At 39.5% G+C, this 21,813-nt stretch overlaps 1 protein-coding gene across 17 annotated transcripts in view; it reads right to left on the reverse strand.

The window, feature by feature from the left end:
• The window catches only part of szt2 (SZT2 subunit of KICSTOR complex), a 122,699-nt gene that overhangs the window by 30,546 nt on the left and 70,340 nt on the right, over positions 1-21,813 (reverse strand). For 12 of the 17 annotated variants that reach the window (XM_026323375.1, XM_026323376.1, XM_026323391.1 and 9 more), the window contains 9 exons: positions 16,370-16,569; positions 15,103-15,269; positions 14,290-14,387; positions 14,005-14,137; positions 8,293-8,423; positions 6,003-6,050; positions 4,001-4,122; positions 3,571-3,756; positions 74-329 (listed from right to left, as the gene is read on the reverse strand). In XM_026323375.1, the coding sequence (XP_026179160.1) occupies positions 74-329; positions 3,571-3,756; positions 4,001-4,122; positions 6,003-6,050; positions 8,293-8,423; positions 14,005-14,137; positions 14,290-14,387; positions 15,103-15,269; positions 16,370-16,569 (1,341 nt within the window). The remainder of the gene's footprint in view (positions 1-73; positions 330-3,570; positions 3,757-4,000; positions 4,123-6,002; positions 6,051-8,292; positions 8,424-14,004; positions 14,138-14,289; positions 14,388-15,102; positions 15,270-16,369; positions 16,570-21,813) is intronic. The other 5 variants (XM_026323384.1, XM_026323383.1, XM_026323381.1 and 2 more) reach the window with 5 other exon arrangements.

A 21,813-nucleotide genomic window follows, 5' to 3' on the forward strand; every position in this document is an offset into this window, starting at 1 on the left:
ACAAAATAAGTACAGATAGATAGATATTATTATAAACAACATTCATACTAGTAGGAGAAGTAGCAAGATTAACCTCTTCGCTCAGCAGCCTTGATCTCCAAGAGCTGGTTGCCATGTCGGGCCACCACATCCCCTTCCATCAAGGGTTGGATGGTGCAGACATCCCTCAGAGCTTCATCAAAAGGAAGCAGCTCAGAGGGGAAGTGAAGTGGAGCAAGACTTCGGCTAGAGCTGCCCAGCCTGCCCTGCTCTTTACTGGGCAGAGGAGGAACTGCACTACGCAACAATGCATCAGGCTCCATGGAGGGGCTAAGGAATAGGTTGGGATCCTGGAAAAGACACATGGGAAGCAAAAAAGAACCAATTAATAAAAATACAAAAGAGAATATCAACTGAGTGGTTTGACAATAGATGGAAAAACAAAGAGACAAAGTTAAAAACAGACAAGAAAATGCCAAATCTAAAGCTCAACAAAAGAGATATAGCTTGATTTTTTTTTATCACATTGTACAGTGTATGCTCACTGAGCTGTACATTTGTATTAATGGGTATTATTAGAGGATATTAATCTCCAGAGCACTGTTAATGTGCCCTGCATGCTGTTGAAAGCAACTTTTGGGCGAGTTTGTTCATCGAAGCAGCTCAGGGCCCAGATGCCCCTGTGTGGCAGTACTGACCGCACCATGCACACAGGCTGGAGGGTCAAATTGTGCACTGGTAGTCCCTCTGCTTCTTATCAGGACCATGACAGATGAAGTTCTGTTAAGGCAAATTTTATGCTGCTCTGACTCTGCCTTCTGTCTGCACTCATTAGTAATGCGGTGATGAAGAGCAGTGCCATCAGATGGAAAAGAAAAGTTTGGTTCTTTCTATTCTTTGAGCTTGTTTTATAAATGGCCATAGGGGGCAGGCTAAAAGGGCATTTGGAGTCTTTCTTTTCTGTGATATGTTGCTGTAATAAATCCCTATGTATGCCTGTTCCACACAGCATGTAGGAAAACACTACATGGTGCTTTTCTTTTTTTTTAAAAACCATTTTTCATATAAACAACTATGCTACATGCTTCAAAAACACCATGGTGACATTGACTTGATTGGTCCCCACTCTTTTTCCTCTCACTCTCTGTTTTGCATACTATATCTTATTCTCTTACCGGAAAACAAGTTTACCAAATGTTTTCTGTGTGATTACTTTAGTAGATACAAATTCATTTCAAAATAAGCAAGTAATTTATTTTCACTGCACATACATGTACACAACCCAAAATCACAGGCATAGTTGGAGAAGCCCACACAGTTCAGGTGGTTCATCTGGTTTAGTAAAGTCATTGATCATCCTAACCTGCATGTGTCTGGGCTGTGGGAGGAAGCCAGAGTACCTGGAGAAAACCCACACAGCCATGGGGAGAACATCTAAACTCCACAGACAAATCCATGGTCTCTTCAGTCTAACAAACTTAAGAGATCTCAAATTTATCATTCAGGTTTGTTTCACTCCACCACTAGCCTCGTTAGGTGAACTATGTAACTGGGGTGAGAGTCATTACAGCCACACTCTTGAGTGGGTTTCACTTTACACCTGCCCTGAATAGATTTGTTAGGTGAACAATGGAAGGGAGCAGAAGTGAGGGTCATTAGGGTCTAATGGTCAACTCTTAGATGAAAGGGCAGCCTGTTAGACTGAAGATAGGTTATGTCTGAGCCCCACCTTTGTTAACGGAGGTTTTTTCCACTTGAATAATGTATTACTTCTGTGACTCCTCTCTCAAACCATCCATCTTCTCTGTCCAAAATATGTACATCACTGTCTTCAAATGAGTGGCCTGTGTAATTTAAATGGAGGTGCACTGCTGATGGTGGTCCATAGCAGCTGTTCCTCCCATTATGGGCCATCCTCCTGTTAAGTGTTTGTTTGGTTTCGCCAATGTAGAGTTTTGAGTATTCTTCTCTACACTAGACAGCATACACTGCATTGCTTATCTTTTGTTTTGGTATCCATTCTTTTGAGTGAACTAGCCTCTGTCTTAGTGTGGTAGTAGTCCTATAGAACTGTGGCTATTATTGCATTTAGTAGGTTAAAGTTCAGGTCTTGAATTATGGCTCATACCATATTGTGGCAAAAGTGATGTGTTATTCTCATAACCTATTGCTACTTGAGATAATGAAAACCTGCAGCCTTATACTTAGCATTAATGTTGATAGTGATTTAAAAAATAATATTAATATTTTATTTCAACAACAGAGCAAAGACTGTTTACCCATACTTTCTCAATCCACATTTCCCCAGCCTGTTTCAAAAAGAACAAAGGATTCTACTTTTACTTGGGTCTGCTCTACAAAGCATTTTAACATTTCATTTCACTGATTGAATTTTTTTAGCCCCTCTACTGTTTTGTTTTCACCGCTCTTATCAACTTGGTTTCCTGAGTAGCAGAGCTCTAAAAAAAAAAAAAAAACAGCAGACAATACACAGTTAAATATTGGCTGGTGGGAGTATGTAGCTTCTGAGGACGCATTTATGTTTTTCTGCTGTTGAAAAAAGAAAGCTAAAAACAGTAAATATTGGAGATATTGATGTGTCTGTTGACTGTATAACAAATACTATAAACAACTGTTTACTAGCACATAAACCCTTATCAATAAGAGGACAGCAATTAAAAATTGGTTGGGCTTGGTGAAATAAGGAAGATCACACATTCTTCTTTGAAGAAACTTCTGTTGTAAATGGTCCTTTACCTCAGAACATGAACACCAAACCATAGCCATGAACAGGAAGATTCTATTGACTTACAGAGGCTAGTGTCATGAGTTATGGCCACTGAAGTTCGCTGACATACTTCTGGCAGAAAGGTTGGAGTAATGCACTGTAACAATCCAAGTCAATGAATGCATAACAAAGATTAACAGAATTCACCGAGAGGATACTATCAACACCACATATCAAACAGGCTCATACTGCAGCAGTTACTGACTTTTGCAGAGGTCACTTGAACTCTTCCCTAGCATAAAACAGCTGTATGAAATCTGCCCCAGGACCTGCTATCTTCTGCAACAGTGTAAATCGAGATGCTGCCTTGATAGGCTGCTTCCACCTGAACTAGGAGCCATTATCCTCAGTATCCTCACCTCCCTCATTTGTTGACGTACTGACCAGTTGCTTTGACAGAAGGCATTACAACAGCTTTGTAGTAACAATATTAGCAAATGTTAGTATTACCATGAAAGCAGTGTAATGAGAGAGCAAATACTAATGAAGGCAATTTGTATTTGACCCTAAAAAGTTCTACTAAAGTCCGTCTGTTGTTATTTTTCAGATGGCAGCAAAAAAAATGACTGCCTAGCATCTGGTTAGAATTAGACACATTACCATAAAGGTGAAGAAACTGTTGTATCTTTCTTTGTGAAAAATGAAAAAAATATGCAAAATATATGCAGCACAGTAATTAGTCATTAGTCCCTGGATTAAAGGAACTTGTGATGGTCATGATTACAAAATGTTGCTGATGTTACAGCATTATTCATCCCATTCAGCAGTGACTTGCTGGGAAATGGAACTGTGTCAGTCTTTACCTGCTTGGAGTCCATTTCATGGATGGGTGCATCAGAGAAGCAGTAGTGATGGAAGAGGCCCATCTTCTGGTTAAGCAGACAGTGGACAACATGAGCCCTTGCGTTCTGCCATTTAACAAGACGAACTAGCTCACGATTCAGAGAAGCACCTACGTCCACAGACCAATTATAGCTATACAGAGTCACCTAGAAAAAAAAAAAAAAAATATATATATATATATATATGAATTAATGATGCATTAGACAGGCTTTACTTCTCCCTTCAATATGTGGTCATCTTAAACTAAAACCTAAATTCTCTGCATGATGGATATAAGTAGGAGAAACATTTCAATAAATAACTTAGCTTTAACTTTTGAATTTGAAGAACTCAGTTTCCTTTATGGACTTAGCATATGAAAAAAATCTTTGTTGTAATATTCTATGTCACCTTTTTATTCAGGATGGTGATGAAGAGGAACCTCTGACGGGGAGCAAGCCCTGCCCCGGCCTGGCTAGGACTGAACCAATCACTCTGCTCTAGAGCCTCAAAGCGCTGCAAACCCTTATGAGCTGGACAAGAGAGAGAGAACCTCGATGAAACAACAAAGCAAAAGGAATCAAAGCCAGACAGCAACTGTGAAAAGTCCTTCAACACAGGTTCCCTAGTGACTGTCAGGACAATTTTTCATCTGTTCTTTACAAACCTGTAGGATTATAGTCATTGAATGTCATTATGTGATTGCCATAAGCTTTGAGCTCTTTTTATGTGTAAATAATTTGTATTTTTTTTTAAATATTTGTATATTTATTTGGGAACTGGTGAGTGGAACTGTACGAGCCTGGAGGCCAAAATGCACTGAATGTGGAATGTGGATTCTCTATTTTCAAGGTTTGACTGAGAAACTATTAAAAGAAACAGTAGTACTTGTCTTTAAATTATCTGTGGCTGAGACAAATGTGTTTACACTGTATGTGGGAGAGAAGAAACATGGACAGTGTTTATTATTTGCATTCGAAAATAACACATTAAGAATATTAGTCAGATTACATATGCTGAGGACAATGCATCTTAGCAAGAAGGGAACAGAAATGATGAGGGATTTAGAAAAAAAAAATCACAGAAAAGATTAATAGAAAAAAACAGAACTACACTAAAACTGCACTATAATTTATATGCCTTTCCTTGAAAACTTGTCAATGTGTTATTTGATTGTATCCGTTATGTATTTTATTTCAATTTTCACTAACTTTAAAGAAACTCCCTGGGCTGTTTTTATGCAGGGTAGCAGCAGAAATGCAGCTTTGTTTTGGCAAACTGAGGTCTGTAGCAGTTTTGGGACAGTACATTGTCAAGTCCCTATGCATACATGTTTGGGACAGCTTACTTATTTACCTTTTTAATAAACAAAAATGACAAAAAAAAAAAAAAAAAAAATCAAAGATTTGGTAAAAATGCCAGATAAACAAACTGCACCTGTGTTAAACCTAACTGTATTTGCATACACGAAATGTTGCTTCAGTGTAAAGCCTTTGATTTTGACACCCCTTGTTTTTCATCGCAGGATTTTTCCAGTTTGGGAGTCCTGACTAAAATCTTATTTGATCAGCTTAAATTATTGGTGAGAATGAAATAGGGATATGCCAGTACCCTGAAGCTGACTTTACATGCTCAGGTTGTCTTTTCAGCAAAACTAACCACTCTGTTGGAACTGCAAAAAACACACCTGTAGAGGGGTATATAAATACAAAACAGACAAAAAATTAATTTTGTTCTGCCATCAATTTACTTATTAAATTAAGGCTAATTAGAAGCAGTTCATATAATTTCCTGTAGACCACATTTTTCATTTCCCTATTTAAAACAGACCAGCAGTGTTGGCTTTGAGAGAAGAAAATGTACTGGAGCTTTGCAAATACTGGCACTACTACCGCCAAACTTAGCGGTAGTACTCTCAATCACTCACACGCAAATAATTGGTTAGATTCCCACACCCTTTCATTTTCACTTGTATATGTGAACAAAATGCTGACACTGGAGATGTGATGTCTAACAGAGCACTGCAGTCAGTGGATAGATGCAGTACAGAATGTCATTGCTATTCAGGGTTGCAGTTCAATTTAGTGCCAAGGATGTTTCATGATGTCCCCCTACAGAATATGAACACTGCAGCCAAGCTCTAACAATCACATCACTTTCACTGGTGGAAGCATATCCACATACAGTAAATTGCTCAAAATCACACTTTCACTGAACTATATTCAAGTCTTATGTCGATCTATTAAAAACACTGCCTGAGGTCTTTGTTTTGAGTCTTATGTAAAGATGTAAAGAAGCTGTATTGTTTCCATGATTAACATGCCATTTGTCATTCACTGCTAACTGTTAACTCATACAAGTATTTAAAAATAAATAACAGTTTCAATGTGTTCAAACTGTAAAGCAAACTTACGTGTGAACCTATTTAGGACTGGGGTGTTTTCCTCATCTGAACTGTTCTCTGTAGGTAAACAGAGATGGAACAACCAGCAAGGAAGCATGGACAGTGAAACATAGCTTGGCACAAACGGATGTAAGCAGACACTTGCAAAATAACACAGCTTGTTACACAGCTACTAGCATGTACAAAGAAAAACAGGATCAAAGAGCAGAAACAAATACAATATGTGGAATACACCACCACCAGGTTAAAATTAGAGCCCGACCAATATGGGTTTTTTGGGGCTGATGCAGATACCAATATTATGAAGTAAAAAAAAAAAAAAAAAAAAAAAAATTCTGATATCGATATATTGGCTGATATTATAGTATAGTACCAGTCACAGTTAAAAGTTTGGATACAACTGCACAGGCAATGGCATTTCAATTCGTGTGTCCAAACGTTTGACTGGTACTGTATATAGAATACAGTATACACACACTGTATATACACACACACACACACACACACACACAAACGCATTTCAAACATACAGTACATTAAAAAAAAATGTTAATTTCGGTGGCATATTCACCAATACCGATATATCTGTGATAGACTCATAACGACCAAAAAAAAAATCGGCAAAACGATATATCAGTCAGGCTCTAGTTAAAATAGGTGTTAGTAACATGCGGCTGAAAGTGGTTTATTTCAGTGTTTTCACATTGTCATACACCAAATATGACCAAATATATTTGCCCACCGCGTAGCAAATCTTGCACATAATATAGTTTTGATCCACGTCCGCTTCTTTGAATCCAAACTGTTCCCAAACAATGGAATTGCTTCACTTCTTTTGTTGACGAAAAGTGCACGCATGGAATGTTTATGGAATGTTTATGAATGCGGCCTATGGAAACCGACTTGGACAAGTGGAACAGTGTTTACTGTTAGCTCAATTAGCTGATGAACATACAACCATTTTAAGAGGAAAATGTGGTCGCAGCACTACAACACAGTCCAAGAGGCAGGTGTGGGAGAACATCACTTTCACTTGTGGCATTGACCACAAACATTATTTCTGTCCAACTAATCTGTAGTGCTTCATTAACTCATTGTCATTCAGTTTAGTGAATACTACTTCTACCTCTGTCATTTTATCCTCTGTTTAAGAAACTCTTAAAACTCTTAAGCCTCTTAAAAGTCCTCCTCCCTACTCTTAACAGTTCATCGCCCTTGGAGCTCTTTTAAGGGCTAAGATGCTTTGAAAATAACTTTTATCTTTATCAGTATTTAGTCTTAATTGTAAGGGAATTTTTAGAAAATATGATTTTAGCCCTGCAATGGACAGGTGACCTGTCCAGGGTGTACCCCTGCCTTTCACCCAAAGAGAGCTGGGATAGGCTCCAGCAGATCCCCTTGACCCTAAATAGGAATAAGCGGGTATAGATAATGGATGGATGGATGGAATATCATGATTTTAAGAATTGTATTTATTTATTTCACAACTAGGAGAAACTCTTTGAACTAAGAGGATTTGCGAATGTGTTCCATGTGTTCACACCAGAAATACAGTGCTGCATCAGAAAACATTCACACTTGTACTGTTACTTCTGAATGTGTTACTTATTTGTGAGTACTCAGCATTTCTATACTGAAACCAGGATATAATACAGTACTGTCAATACATACAGTATTTGCTTGGTCACCATAGCACAGTGTGTTGTAGTAAAAGCTGAGACAAGTTCAGTGTCGTTTGCTCATTTTTGTTCCAAGGCATCTACATCTAATCCCTACTTATGCTACCAAAAGAGAAGGTAGTGTTTTTTGCAAGGTCCAGTACCAATTCTGATTTGCTGTGTATGACTGTTGTCTTCTCCAGAGCAGAAGTTAAGATGAGAAGATGAGTTTTGCTAAAATACTAGAGTATTAAAGTAGAGTAGCAGAAAAAGAAAATTCAACGTTATGACAACAGAAACCATAGGAAGGGAAAAACATTGTAGGACTAAACATCTAGTTCAATTTAGTATATGGCAGAATCTGTCTTTTCAGTTGCCTTTGAATATTGGTACTTCTAGAAACTTCTACAGGCATCTACATGGAACTTACGAAGTTGACTAAAGAGGTGAACATGAACATCATAAGCAAAGATTCTAATAAAACCTAACTGGCTACAGTTGACCACAGTTGTGCCATGGATTGATAATCATTAATTGTGTTGCATTATGTATACTGTACAGTTTAGGGATTGCAGAGGATGAGAATCAAGGGATTAAGTTCAACTCTGGGAATATTTAGAGACCCTGGCTTCAGCAGTTACCTTGCTCTGTGCTGCAGTGCCACTGTTGGAAGTTGCGCCCAATAAGAATGAAACTCCTTGTTGTATCTGGAGGCTGGCTGAGGTTCTGGACAAGAGGGAATGGCACAAATGTGTTTCCAGATGTTGGGCAGCTAGATAGGTTTAAAAGACAAAGAAAATCATTACTGTGCTGTACATGTATTAAACTGTAACACAATACTGGTCTAAGATATTAAGGTTAATGATCCTCCACACCACGCTCATCCCTTCTTATTCCTGATATTAAGGAATGAATGAGTTTTTTAAGTCTTGTCTGGACATGAGACTACTAAGACTTGATATTTGTTTGAGATAATTCTTTGTTATACCTAAGGGTCAAATAAAACACCAATATTTCTAATTTGAGTTTTCCCTTTTTGCAATCAAGCTAGGCAGTAACTTTAAATTTTTTTGTTTTCTGTTTTGTTTTTGTTAAATTGATGGAAATACAAATGCATCCAGAGGCTGGTTCTTCATATGTGGATTAATATTTTTTTGACGATTTGACATGATCTTGGATCTCTTAGTTATCCCAAAGGCAAGTTGAGATTGTTGTCCTGGTAACATATCTACAATCTCAAACCTGCTTGTGAGCAGTTTTATTCTTACATTTAGTCATTCTAAATAGAACAACCTCTCAGATATAACAGATAGACGAGGTGGGTCCAGAGATCCCCTTGACCTTAAATAGGAATAAGTGGTTATAGATAATGGATGGATAGACCAGGTCCATTTAACTATGGATGTGCCATTTTTACACGAGCATTCGGCTGACATTGGGGCAATTATAACACATGCATTTAGAGTTCTGTGTTATCAGCAGGGCCCTTTGGGTCATCTGACCCACTCTTAATAGAAAGATTTAGTTGGTAGGGCATCATCTATATGAGTGACACTTCAGACACTTCATATTAAATTCCAAAGGAAACGGTGTTGAGCACAGTCATAGTGTGCATTACACTGCAATTCTAAGCAACTGGCAGTTTCCATTATACAATCAGACAAATGGAAAATATTTAGGGAAAATTGTTATTCACAATGTAATAAGAAAAGTATACATAAACATTTTTCCTTTTCATACTGCAGTCCATGAAGGAGGCTTTTTATATTGTTGCAGCTAATATACAGTGCATCCACAAAGTACAGACCACCTTCACTTTTTTCAATTTTGTTGTTTGTTTTGATAGTTCAATTATTTAAAATCTTTTTTTCTCATTAATCTACACTCAGTACTACACAATGCCAATGTGACAAGAGCATCGGATTGCACTCAGATGAAAATAAGAGGACCAGCAGGGACATGTCTGCCTGCCTTCTTCCTATTTGCCTAAAGAAAAGCTGAATGAATTGAATTATTTAATACATTTATCGGGTACCTCTTAGCCTCTAAATAATGTTTGTATAGCTAAAAGTACACACCTGTTTCTAGAATATTCTCGTATTTTATATGTAATATAAATTACAGTTCTATTGTCATGTCAATGCAGAAGATTTGATATGTACGAACGAAAAACGGGCCTCTGGTATTGACTTGCTCTATACAATGAACACTGATGAACACTGAACAAATGATCTACTTAATTGTGGCAGGCAATGTTTTGGCCTTCATGTAGTCAGCTAAGTCTCATGTAAGCCACTTATTGTATTCTCTGGGATCCTCTTAGTTTGACATCCCTGGCATCCACATTACAGATGGAGAAATTCAGGTTGCTTAGTTACACAATGTTAGCTAATGAGCATGCCTGCAGAAACACAGGGGAAGGTGGTGTAGCACAATTTGTTCGCTGCCAGTGAGACTCTACTGTAAGAGAAATAAAACCATTGAAGTGTTGTTCAGTGTGTTAAGAGTTGAAAGCAACCAAAACAAAAATTGACTTTTAAACAATAAGAGTACCTTTCAACTGAGAGGTATAAATTATTTGGTGTGTTTCTTGAGTGCTAGATAATAGGAGTCGAAAAATCAGCAATGATAGTAAGTTAAATTATCAATTAATAACTGTTTATGAAAGCAGATGAAATACATTTCAGGTAAAGCTGAAGCACAGGAGATACAGTTGTAGTTGTCACACTTTTATTCTACGGTATGTTTGCGGTGCCCTGGCAGTGATGTTGCAGTGGTTTTAATCCTTCACTAGGATAAAAAAAATAATCCAAAATGCAATTCTTCTTTCTGCTTCAAGGTGTTGCAAAGCCTATTAACCTGTTTCTGGATACATACAGGTACAGTATCAGATAAAGAATTATAACCTGTTACACCAGGTTTACTGTATCTAGTCAATCTCTTACACATGGAGCACAACACTATAAGTTACTAAAACAGTAAACACCATGTACAGTTTGTTAAAAGTAAAACATCTTTGTGAACACTCATTTCATATATCACATAGCTGCTGTCACAACCATATGCTGTCTTTAATTTTATGAGCAAAACAAGTCTGACATTTCTATTATTTCTGTCTTTAAAAGCCTACAATTTCATAAGGGTGTGCAGACCTTTTATATCCACTGTATCTACTGGATAAAGCTGACCACAGAGAGGAGGGAACAGAGGTTTAACAGTGTAACACTGTCTGTTTTAAATCATCTACCCCAAATGTTGACGTTTGACTCCAGTCTGGCAGTAAGACTGGGGTGGATTTTTATGTTTTCTTCTCTTAACTTCATGAATTATTTTTACAGACAAAAGTAAAGTCATGACACAAGGCAGTGCACATTTCACACACATAATGGCATAACTTCTTTCATTATTACTATTAAATATCTGCATCTACATTTTCTCTACATCTACACAGTGGTTTTTTGAAGGTTTGGAAAAAGACTGTTTCTTATTTCAAGTCAGTGATGTACATATTTTGGAGAAGATAGATGGTTTGAGAGAGGAGTCAGAGAAGCCATAGGTGGAAAAACCCTCCCTTAGCAGGGGTGGGGGGCTTAGACATAACTTATCTCTAGTCTACCAAACTGCCATTTCATCTATTCCCAGAAAGTTAAGGAACACCTTACACATGTCTTTCAGGGAGGAAACACTTTACACGTAGTTTGTGGATCAGAGGGGTCACAAGAGTCAACCATTAGATCCTATTGACACTCACTTCTGCTCTCTTCCATTGTTCACCTAATGAACCTATTCAGGCCAGGTGTGAAGTGAAATCAACTCAAGAGTGTGGCTCTAATGGCTCTCACCCCGGTTACATAGTTCACCTAACGAGCCTATTCAGGCTAGGGGTAGAGTGAAACAAACCTGAATGATAATTTTGAGATTCCTACCAGCTTTCCCTCAGACTGATGAAGCTACTTGGATGAAAAGTGAAATGTTTCAACCTAAAATTTAGAAGTCCAGTTGCTATGACTCAGCCTCTAGTTACACAGGAGACGGTTGGGTGATTGTCATCAAGTGACAATTTCCAAAATATCAAAGTGAAGTAACAAAGATCCACACACAATAATCACACCTTACAGCAAACCCTGACAAAAGGTCTTCCTTTACTTCAGTTTCTAAGTAGACATTCATTATAGTATGGGCTACAGTATGGTCTGTGCATGTGCAAGGGTGCTTTACATGGTAGTCTAAGCTGAGTGCCACCTACAGACATTATAGTGTAACACATTCCATTCTGCGGTACAAATGAACAGTCGCAGTGAAAGTGGCAATGTACTGTGGCAGAGAGACACTTTGAAACGCTATCACTATAATTGATGTCTGTGCTATGTGAACAGCTGGACTATCAAATATGTTAACAGTCATGTAAACAATGACTAGCTAAATTTGCAAGATCATTAAAACCTGCACATGATACAACAGCAATAAAAAAACTAGATGCAATTTCTGAAGAAAGAGAAGAGATTGCTGACTGCTGCAAAATGCTTGAGGCAAACTGCATTGTTGGCTGCTAAAGAGCTATAGCATGTTTTGAATTGCCTGATGCAGTTGGAATAATCGAGAACTATGAATTGTAGTGAGGGGGCTTTCAGGGCTTTTATTTTGAAAGGACAAAGTGTAACAGGAGACTCGGGACATTATTTTAGAATCAGGACTTTATTTTGAATGTTCCTTATACTTTACAGAAATGTAATATCTTCCTATAAATAACTAGACTTTTACTGTGAATTTCTGACTGCCTGGGAGCAGACACCATGGCTGACATTAATTGATGCCTGAAGCTGTATATGTCCCATTTTAAGATCATGTTGCTGTTTCAGGGCTTTTATTTTGAGAAAATGCAAAAAAAAAAAAGGTTTTTATTTTGAAAGGACAAAATGCTGCAGGAGACTCATGGGATGTTATACTAGAATCCGGAGTTTATTTTGAATATTCCTTATACTTTACAAAAATGTAATATCTTCCTATAAATAACTGCAGACTTTTATTGTGAAGGTCTGACCATATCCTGGTAGCAGACACCATGGCTGACATTGAAAATGGCCTCACTTGGTGCCTGAAGCTGTATGCCAATAGCCAACGTCCATTTTAATATTGAGGTGCTGTTTCAGGGCTTTTCTCTTGAGAAAATGCTATTTCAGGACTATGGCCTGCTGGGAGACAACACCATGGCTGACATTAAAAACAGCCTGAGTCGATGCCTAAAGCTGTATGCTAATAGCCCAAGTCCATTTTAAACTCTTTATTTTGCTTTTATATTGAAAGCACATGCTGTGCGGCATTGAGATGACCCTCAACTAAAAGCTAAGTCTTATGTTTGAATAGTCACTATACTTTGCAACTGTATTTGAGTGTTCATTATACTTTAGAGGCACTTGCTCTAAATAACTGTAGACTCTTATTGTGAAAGTGTTGTCACGTCCTGCATGGAGAAGACAACATGGCCCACACTGAGAATTGTCCCCATGTGTAACAGCAGTGGACATTAGGCAGCCAGTCAGCCTAATTACCAACCACATGCAGCTGTGGTCCCTGCTAATGCTGTGTGAGCTGTTGCTATGGTGACCTGAGCCCGGAGTGGGAGTGACAGTGACACAGCACTTTAAGCAGGCACAGTACAGGAGATGCTGAGAAAACGTCACCTCACAAAATGGAGGACTACAGAAAAACTAGAAGACCTATGAAAATAATTCCTTCACTAACAGAGCCAGGAGGCTTCAACAAAGAGACTGGTTCAGTTTTTGTGAAGATATTCCAAAAAATGAAGGATTGCTGGCGAGTTAGAAAGCCTTCATTTGTGTTTTTCACCAGAACTCCTTTATAATGGGAGTGAATGAGAGACTGAGCAGTCACTCTCTGGGGGTTTGGCCACCTGGTGGAAAAACCGTAGGTCCTATCAAAATGAGAAGAGCATTACTTGAAAGAAGACAAAAATCTCTACTACTTTTGAGAAAATGGTGTATCAAGAGTCAAAATTGCGGCCATGACGGTGAGTTAGAGAGAAAATTTGTCAATAAATTTAACAGCTTCTCCCACTCTAGCCTGTGAACATTCCACTCCCATAGACAACAATGTGAAATTCAGAAAAGGCCTAAAAACACCATAAAACGTGAACTGCGATTAATGAAAAACCGTAAAAGATATCAAAAGCTGAATACAACACTAATAGATTAATGCCTTGAGACCCGTTTAAAGGTCGAATACTGTATAGCAAAGGATTCTTATTCATATTATAGTGCAAATGCTACCATTAGAATTTCAAAAAATGATCAAAGAGACCAATTATTAATTTCTATTCAGAGCAAACAACTCACCTAGTCTTTTTGAATGCTTTCACAGTTGTATCACTGGCCAAAGAGCTGACCAAATTGACAACCTCTGCCAAGATGGAAGGCAGCAGGAACTGTGAAGCAATTTCAGCTGTGCACTGCTGAATGGAAGGGCAGCCTGTTCCCCAGCAGCCCAGTCACAAGGAAACAAACACAGATACAGTGTGAGTGCTTATATCAGTTCACAGTATATAAAAGCTCTCATCGTCCTGAGATGAATCAATGTTTTACATTTGGTCAGAAAATCTGGAAGAATCAAGTAACACTTACCAAGCTTAGCCATGAAAGTGATCCATGGCTGGCAGGTAATCTGGTAGACAGGGTGCAGTGTGCCCACATCTCCCTCCTCCAACTGAGACACCTGCCGCCTACACAGCCACAAAATATCTACACTGCATTAAAGGACATTTTTACAGGTCCTGTAGCACTGAGAGGCCAAAGTTGTGAAAGTTTAAAAGCTTGTTGATCAGCTGTCAGTAACACTTTGATTTCTTGGTCAGGTACTGAGATTGCTGGCTTTCACAATTCAAGGTCAGAATAAGGCTCAAGACGGAATTCATGATATTGCTGTGGATGTTGAAATTCAACTGTGTGTAATTATATCAGCTATTTGCTCTGGTTCTTTTACAGAGTTTCTACACATAATTTTAGTTGCCACTTGGTGGCAGTACATAAAGTTCTGAACATAACATTTATTTATTATCACTATGAAGAGGAAATGGCAAACAGGTTAGAAAACATTTACCTACTTTCACATAAAGTAGCTTTCAGGTTCAACACAAGTCACTTCAGATACTAAATCTGCTAACAAATCTCTGTTAGCTTGTTTACATTGTGTGTGCTTGTTCTTACCAACTCATCTGCTTATCAACACCTATATACAGCCCATCCACTCAAGAGGTATTTCTGACCATGTTTCTTTTTAGTAACAAAAAAATATCTGTATTATATTATGTACAATATATGATACAGAATATCCTTTATACAGAACTTTCAATTACAAAAGTGACTTCAAATCTTTACAGTGTTAGTATATGTAAGTAAAAATAAATCAGTATCGCTGACATATCAGTTATGCTCCACCTTTGGGCCTGCTCCAGCTCCACAGCCATAGCCTTCTCCTGGCTCCACTGCTGCTTTACTGTCTCTGTCTTGTGTCTCCGCCGTGCTGCTCGGCCCTCCTCTCCTTTCTCTTGCACTATGTCATCAGTTGTCTTTGGACTCCCGAGCTCTGATGAATCTGGCTTACTCTAGAAGGATAGATGGAACACGTTTAAACTTTAAGTCACAACTAACATGGTTCTATCTGACAATCTCAGGTAGTTCACCAGCTCTTATGGAGTAATAAAATAATATGGAGCTGTCTGGAAGATGCGGGTAGTATTGTGTCTGTTCTCCAGCAAAATGTTTATATTATATTTTTAGCCATAACATGTAAATTCCCAATATCATAACAGGCTTACAACACAGGCAGCTATCTGGGAATAACTAAAATCAATCAGTACATTGATTGCTGTGTAAGTCGGACATCATTTCATTTTAAGGTGACATAATTATAATAATTAAGTTAAAACCAGATCTAAAAACATCAACCACAGACTGAACTGGATATATTAATACAGGCAAACCGTACACTGCAAGATGGGAAACGACAGACACATTAGTAAGCACTTCATGAGTTGAAGCATATTTTATGAGACCTTTCTGCAATTAATGTATTGTAAGTCCATTTTAAAACTGAATTATCACTCCATTACTTAAAGAGAACAAAATTAAATTGGCAATTTTTTTTTTACGTTATGTATTATTCAAATTCATCAATTATATTCTATTATTCTTATGATTTTTTATTTTTCATTTAACCAACATTAAACATGTCTATGTATACCCCTGTGGCACACTTCTCTGTCCACAAAAAATAAATAAATAAATGAAGAAAAAGTCTTATAAATTCAAACCAATACCTAATTTCTTAATCCTAGCAGATTGCCCCTACTACTTAAGATATTATGGTCTGTTGCTATTAAATTATTAATAGAAAATATTAGAATTTACTGAAAACACTGAATAATAATGGCATTACCTTGTAGTTCCTCCATGCTCAGTATTATCAGCCTTTTCTTGTTGACTTTTTTTTTTTGTACATGTGCATGTATGTGTGTTTGGGTTGGGTGGAGGGTGAGGGGCATTGTTGATATTGTTTTTAATCCGTAAAGCACTTTGTGCTACATTTAATGTACGAAAAATGTTCTATAAATAAAGATTGATTTTAAGTAAGTAACAAAATAAATCCTATTGTAATACCAGCACCGTTCTAAAATGTAAGCCTTTAATCTCTGAGTAAACTGACCAGTATGTCCCAGAAGCTCCGGCGGGTGCTCTTGCCAGTGGGTGTTGTAGACTCAGGTGTGTTGATCCCTGTTATTGGGGTGCTTCCGACAGCTTGGTTTAAGATGATGGGAGAAGGACTGATTTTAAAGCCCCGTGAGCCACTGTGCTGTCTGGAACTGTCCCTCACTTCTTTCACTTCTGGTGAAGAAATCAACAGTGCTGAAAACACAAATAAGAAAGAAATGACACACAAAACACTTCTGGTAAATAAGATTAGCCAAAACCTACTATCAAGGTAAGTGCTAAGTGCATAAGTTCTATGTTGACCAAAACGCTACTCTGAACCTGGACGATACAGTGTCTTTCCCAAAACTTTCAAGAATGGGAATTGATTAAAATGAAGCCACCTGGCATAAACTTGGTGCCAAGCCAAAGCGTCACAGAATTAGAAAGAAGAATGGTGGCACCCCAGGACCATCAACAAACATACAACTCAGTAACAGCTTTCAACCACTAACTTATCTAACTAAATCTAACTAAATCTTATTGAACAAGAAATGTCTGCTGTGACTGAGAACCAAAAAAGCAATAACTTTAAAAACAGGAGCCATGGAGCTAGTCAGAGAAACAGATATAAAGAATCTGTGACAAATGTGAAGGACAGAGATATCTTTCTGCTTGGAGACGTTGCTATCAGTGACATAAACAACAGCAGAATTATTACATGCAGCTACCCAAGTGCCATGGTCACTGATATAGCAGCTCTCCTCCCCCAGGTCATCTCAAAACACCATGGAGTCAAACAGCTGATCCTGCATGTGGGTGCAGTGGACACCAGAAAGGGAGAATCAGAGGTTTTAAAACAGGACTTCTGTGAATTATTAGAGGAACTTGACAAACTGAAACTTCTCCCAAACATCGACAGGAGGATTAATAAATTCAGTAGGCTGCTTGCATTGAACACATGGTTGTCCAAGGCCTGTGAGATAAGAGGAGTGCAGTTCATTGATAATTTCAATGAACTGCACTTGTTTTGGCAACGCAACGACCTGTTCAAGGGAAAGGGCCCATATCTGAACAGGAGTGGAGTGAGACGGCTAACAGATAACCTCCTCCACTCTCTGAGACACCAGACTGAGTCTGGACAGTCCTCGGAACAGCCAAAGGCTCCTCTGAGAGAAGAGAGGAGTGAAGTAAACACTCACACCTCACCAGCAACGGGCCCCTCATCAGCCAAGGATCCCCCTCAACAGCACCTTCAATGGTGCCCTCTTCACTGCCCTGGGCACCCCCAGCTGCATCCACATCCTGCATCCAGACTCATCATTGTCCATCCCATCCTCGGCTTCACCAATGGGATTTCCAAATCATTTGGAAACCTTGGTGAAATCAGGAATTAAAATGGTGCCCCTTACCCCTAACCTGGCAAAGTCACGGGTATTATCATCAACGCCAGTAAATTCATCTCCCCAGCAAACACCACCCCCTTTACCACCCAGGAGCATGACCTCTGTCCCTCAATCAATTAAAACTCCACCAGCTCGACCACCTCGGCCAACACCTACTTTCCTCAGAGCACCCCTGTCAGACCCACCCACCTGCTCCCGGACCAAAGATCCTCACTAGCATCAATGCTGCTATCAGCAACTAGGACACCCAGGGCCTCTGCTGTTCCAGGACTTATAGCCATAATAAACCACTTATTGACCTGAGGCTCAGGGAAAGAACCCTCTCCCCTAGTGCTATAGCTACAATCAAAACACAGAGTGGCTAAAAGAGTGACAGTTAGACTGTCCAATCAGAGAAATCTAATTCAAATCCCTTGCAGACAGATAGTTTCAGGTCCTACTCAAACGAAGGTGAAACATGCAGTGCTCACTGTCAAATCTTTATGTAACAAATCATTTTTAATCAATAATTTTATCTCCTCTTACAATTTTGATTTTATGTTTTTAACAGAAACATGGTTAGATAGCAGGACAGCAAATGCAGTTCATATTGAATCCACCCACCTAATTTTACATTTCTATCAGAAGCACGAGAAAAAAAGGGTGGTGGTGTCTGTGCCTTTTTTAGGAATAATGCGGTTACGCACAGGCTGTCATGGGGGGAGTTCTTATCATTTGAGTGTATCTTTCAAAATGGAGCAAAATTATCTTCCTCTGTACTTTTCTAATAATTTACAAACCTCCCCAATGCTGTCAAAATTGTATTGATGAATTTACTGAGATGCTTCCAATTGTCTTCACAGAGTTTGACTGTTTGGTTATTACAGGTGATTTCAATGTTCACATGGATAAGGCCTGTGACAAATATAAGAACTTTCTGCCGTCCTTGAAATATACAGTGGGTACGGAAAGTATTCAGACCCCTTTAAATTTTTCACTCTTTGTGTCATTGCAGCCATTTGCCAAAATCAAAAAAGTTCATTTTATTTCTCATTAATGTACACTCAGCACCCCATCTTGACAGAAAAAAAAACAAATGTAGAAATTTTTGCAAATTTATTAAAAAAGAAAAACTGAAATATCACATGGTCATAAGTATTCAGACCCTGTGCTCAGTATTGAGTAGAAGCACCCTTTTGAGCTAGTACAGCCATGAGTCTTCTTGGGAATGATGCAACAAGTTTTTCACACCTGGATTTGGGGATCCTCTGCCATTCTTCCTTGCAGATCCTCTCCAGTTCTGTCAGGTTGGATGGTGAACGTTGGCGGACAGCCATTTTCGGGTCTCTCCAGAGATGCTCAATTGGGTTTAGGTCAGGGCTCTGGCTGGGCCAGTCAAGAACGGTCACAGAGTTGTTCCGAAGCCACTCCTTTGTTATTTTAGCTGTGTGCTTAGGGTCATTGTCCTGTTGAAAGGTGAACCTTCGGCTCAGTCTGAGGTCCCGAGCACTCTGGAAGAGGTTTTCTTCCAGGATATCTCTGTACTTGGCCGCATTCATCTTTCCTTCAATTGCAACCAGTCATCCTGTCCCTGCAGCTGAAAAACACCCCCACAACATGATGCTCCCACCACCATGTTTCACTGTAGGGATTGTATTGGGCAGGTGATGAGCACTGCCTGGTTTTCTCCACACATACCGCTTAGAATTAATGCCAAAAAGTTCAATCTTGGTCTCATCAGACCAGAGAATCTTATTTCTCATAGTCTGGGAGTCCTTCATGTGTTTTTTGGCAAACTCTATGCAGGCTTTCATGTGTCTTGCACTGAGGAGAGGCTTCCGTCGGCCACTCTGCCATAAAGCCCCAACTCGTGGAGGGCTGCAGTGATAGTTGACTTTGTGGAACTTTCTCCCATCTCCCTACTGCATCTCTGGAGCTCAGCCACAGTGATCTTTGGGCTCTTCTTTACCTCTCTCACCAAGGCTCTTCTCCCACGATTGCTCAGTTTGGCTGGACGGCCAGGTCTAGGAAGAGTTCTGGTCATCCCAAACTTTTTCCATTTGAGGATTATGGAGGCCACTGTGCTCTTAGGAACCTTGAGTGCTGTAGAAATTCTTTTGTAACCTTGGCCAGATCTGTGCCTTGCCACAATTCTGTCTCTGAGCTCCTTGGGCAATTCCTTCGACCTCATGATTCTCATTTGCTCTGACATGCACTGTGAGCTGTAAGGTCTTATATAGACAGGTGTGTGCCTTTCCTAATCAAGTCCAATCAGTTTAATTAAACACAGCTGGACTCCAATGAAGGAGCAGAACCATCTCAAGGAGGATCAGAAGACATGGACAGCATGTGAGTTAAATATGAGTGTCACTGCAAAGGATCTGAATACTTATGACCATGTGATATTTCAGTTTTTCTTTTTTAATAAATTTGCAAAAATTTCTACATTTTTGTTTTTTTCTGTCAAGATGGGGTGCTGAGTGTACATTAATGAGAAATAAAATGAACTTTTTTGATTTTGGCAAATGGCTGCAATGACACAAAGAGTGAAAAATTTAAAGGGGTCTGAATACTTTCCGTACCCACTGTATGACCTTAGTCAGCATGTTAGTGAGCCGACCCATACCAGACGTCACACTCTGGACCGCAGCGATAATGTGTCCTACCATATCTATGCAGATGACACTCAGATTTACATTTCACTCACAGCTGGTGAATATGGACCAGTCAATTCACTGTGCCGCTGTATTGAACAGATCAATCTGTGGATGCAAAACAACTCCAAATAAACAGTGACAAGACTGAAATAATCATCTTTGGGCCACAGAAACAAAGAAAGTGTCAGCAGTCACCTCGAGTCTCTTTCTCTAAAATTTAAAAATCAAGTTAGAAATCTAGGGGTAATCATGGACTCAGACTTGAATCTTAACAGCCACATTAAATCGATAACATCGTCAGCATCACAAAAACATTGCCAGAATCAAAGGGATCATGTCTAAACCAGACTTGGAAAGACTCATCCATGCATTTATCTCTAGCAGGTTAGATTCCTGTAACAGACTGTTCACGGGGCTCTCAAAACGAACTGTAAGGCAACGACATTACATTACATTAGCAATGTACAACGACATTACTCCTGTTCTCAGATCTCTGCACTGGCTTCCTGTCTCTCAGAGAATAGACTTTAAAACGAAAGTTACGCATGTAACTACGGTTCTATGAATCCTGAATGACCGCCAGAGGGCGGTGCTGTAAGCACTGAATGTTCCCTTCGCGCATGCGCAGTTCGAGTATTTATACCAACAAAGTCATGTGTGACCCTGGATGACCCCCGGAGGTGATATATTCCGGCGTCATCCAAGGCTTTTTTCCTACAGAGTCTTCTCGTGGGAACGAGGATTCTGAGGGACAAGAGAGCTCTGGCAGTCATTCAGGATTCATAGAACCATAGTTACATGCGTAACTTTCGTTCTATTTCATCCTTTCTGACCGCCAGAGGGCGGTGCTGTAAGCACTGAATGACTTATACCAGCGAAGTCACGAAGAATCCTGAGCATCCCTCTCACGGAGAGGGCCCCCAGGCCTCCGTCCGGAGGACCACATCCAGCGGCTGAGGAGTGACAACATTCAGCCTATAGAACCTGGAAAATGTGTTGGGTGATGTCCATGAAGCCGCAGCACACATATCGGCCAAGGGTACTCCTCTCAAGGCCGCCCATGATGTTGCAATACCTCTAGTGGAGTGAGCTGTCACGCTCTGTGGCAGGGTGCGATTGTCTGCCGTGTAGGCATGCGAGATGACCTCGACAATCCAGTGGGAGAGGCGCTGCTTAGAGAGCGCACGACCCCTGTTAGGTCCCCCATAGCACAGGAACAGCTGGTCAGCTGTTCGTATCGCCGCTGTAGCTGCCATGTATGCCTGCAGTGCGCGTACCAGGCACAGTAATCTCAGCCTGTCCCCCCCTGATTCCGGTGGGGGGTCAAACCGTGCAAGCCGTATGGGTTGATTGCGGTGCAAACCAGACAGCACCTTTGGAAGGAAGGCTGTGTTTGGCCACAGCGTAACGCCGGACTC

Source organism: Mastacembelus armatus, chromosome 4 (assembly GCF_900324485.2).
Source record: "Mastacembelus armatus chromosome 4, fMasArm1.2, whole genome shotgun sequence".
Taxonomy (NCBI): Eukaryota; Metazoa; Chordata; class Actinopteri; order Synbranchiformes; family Mastacembelidae; genus Mastacembelus; species Mastacembelus armatus.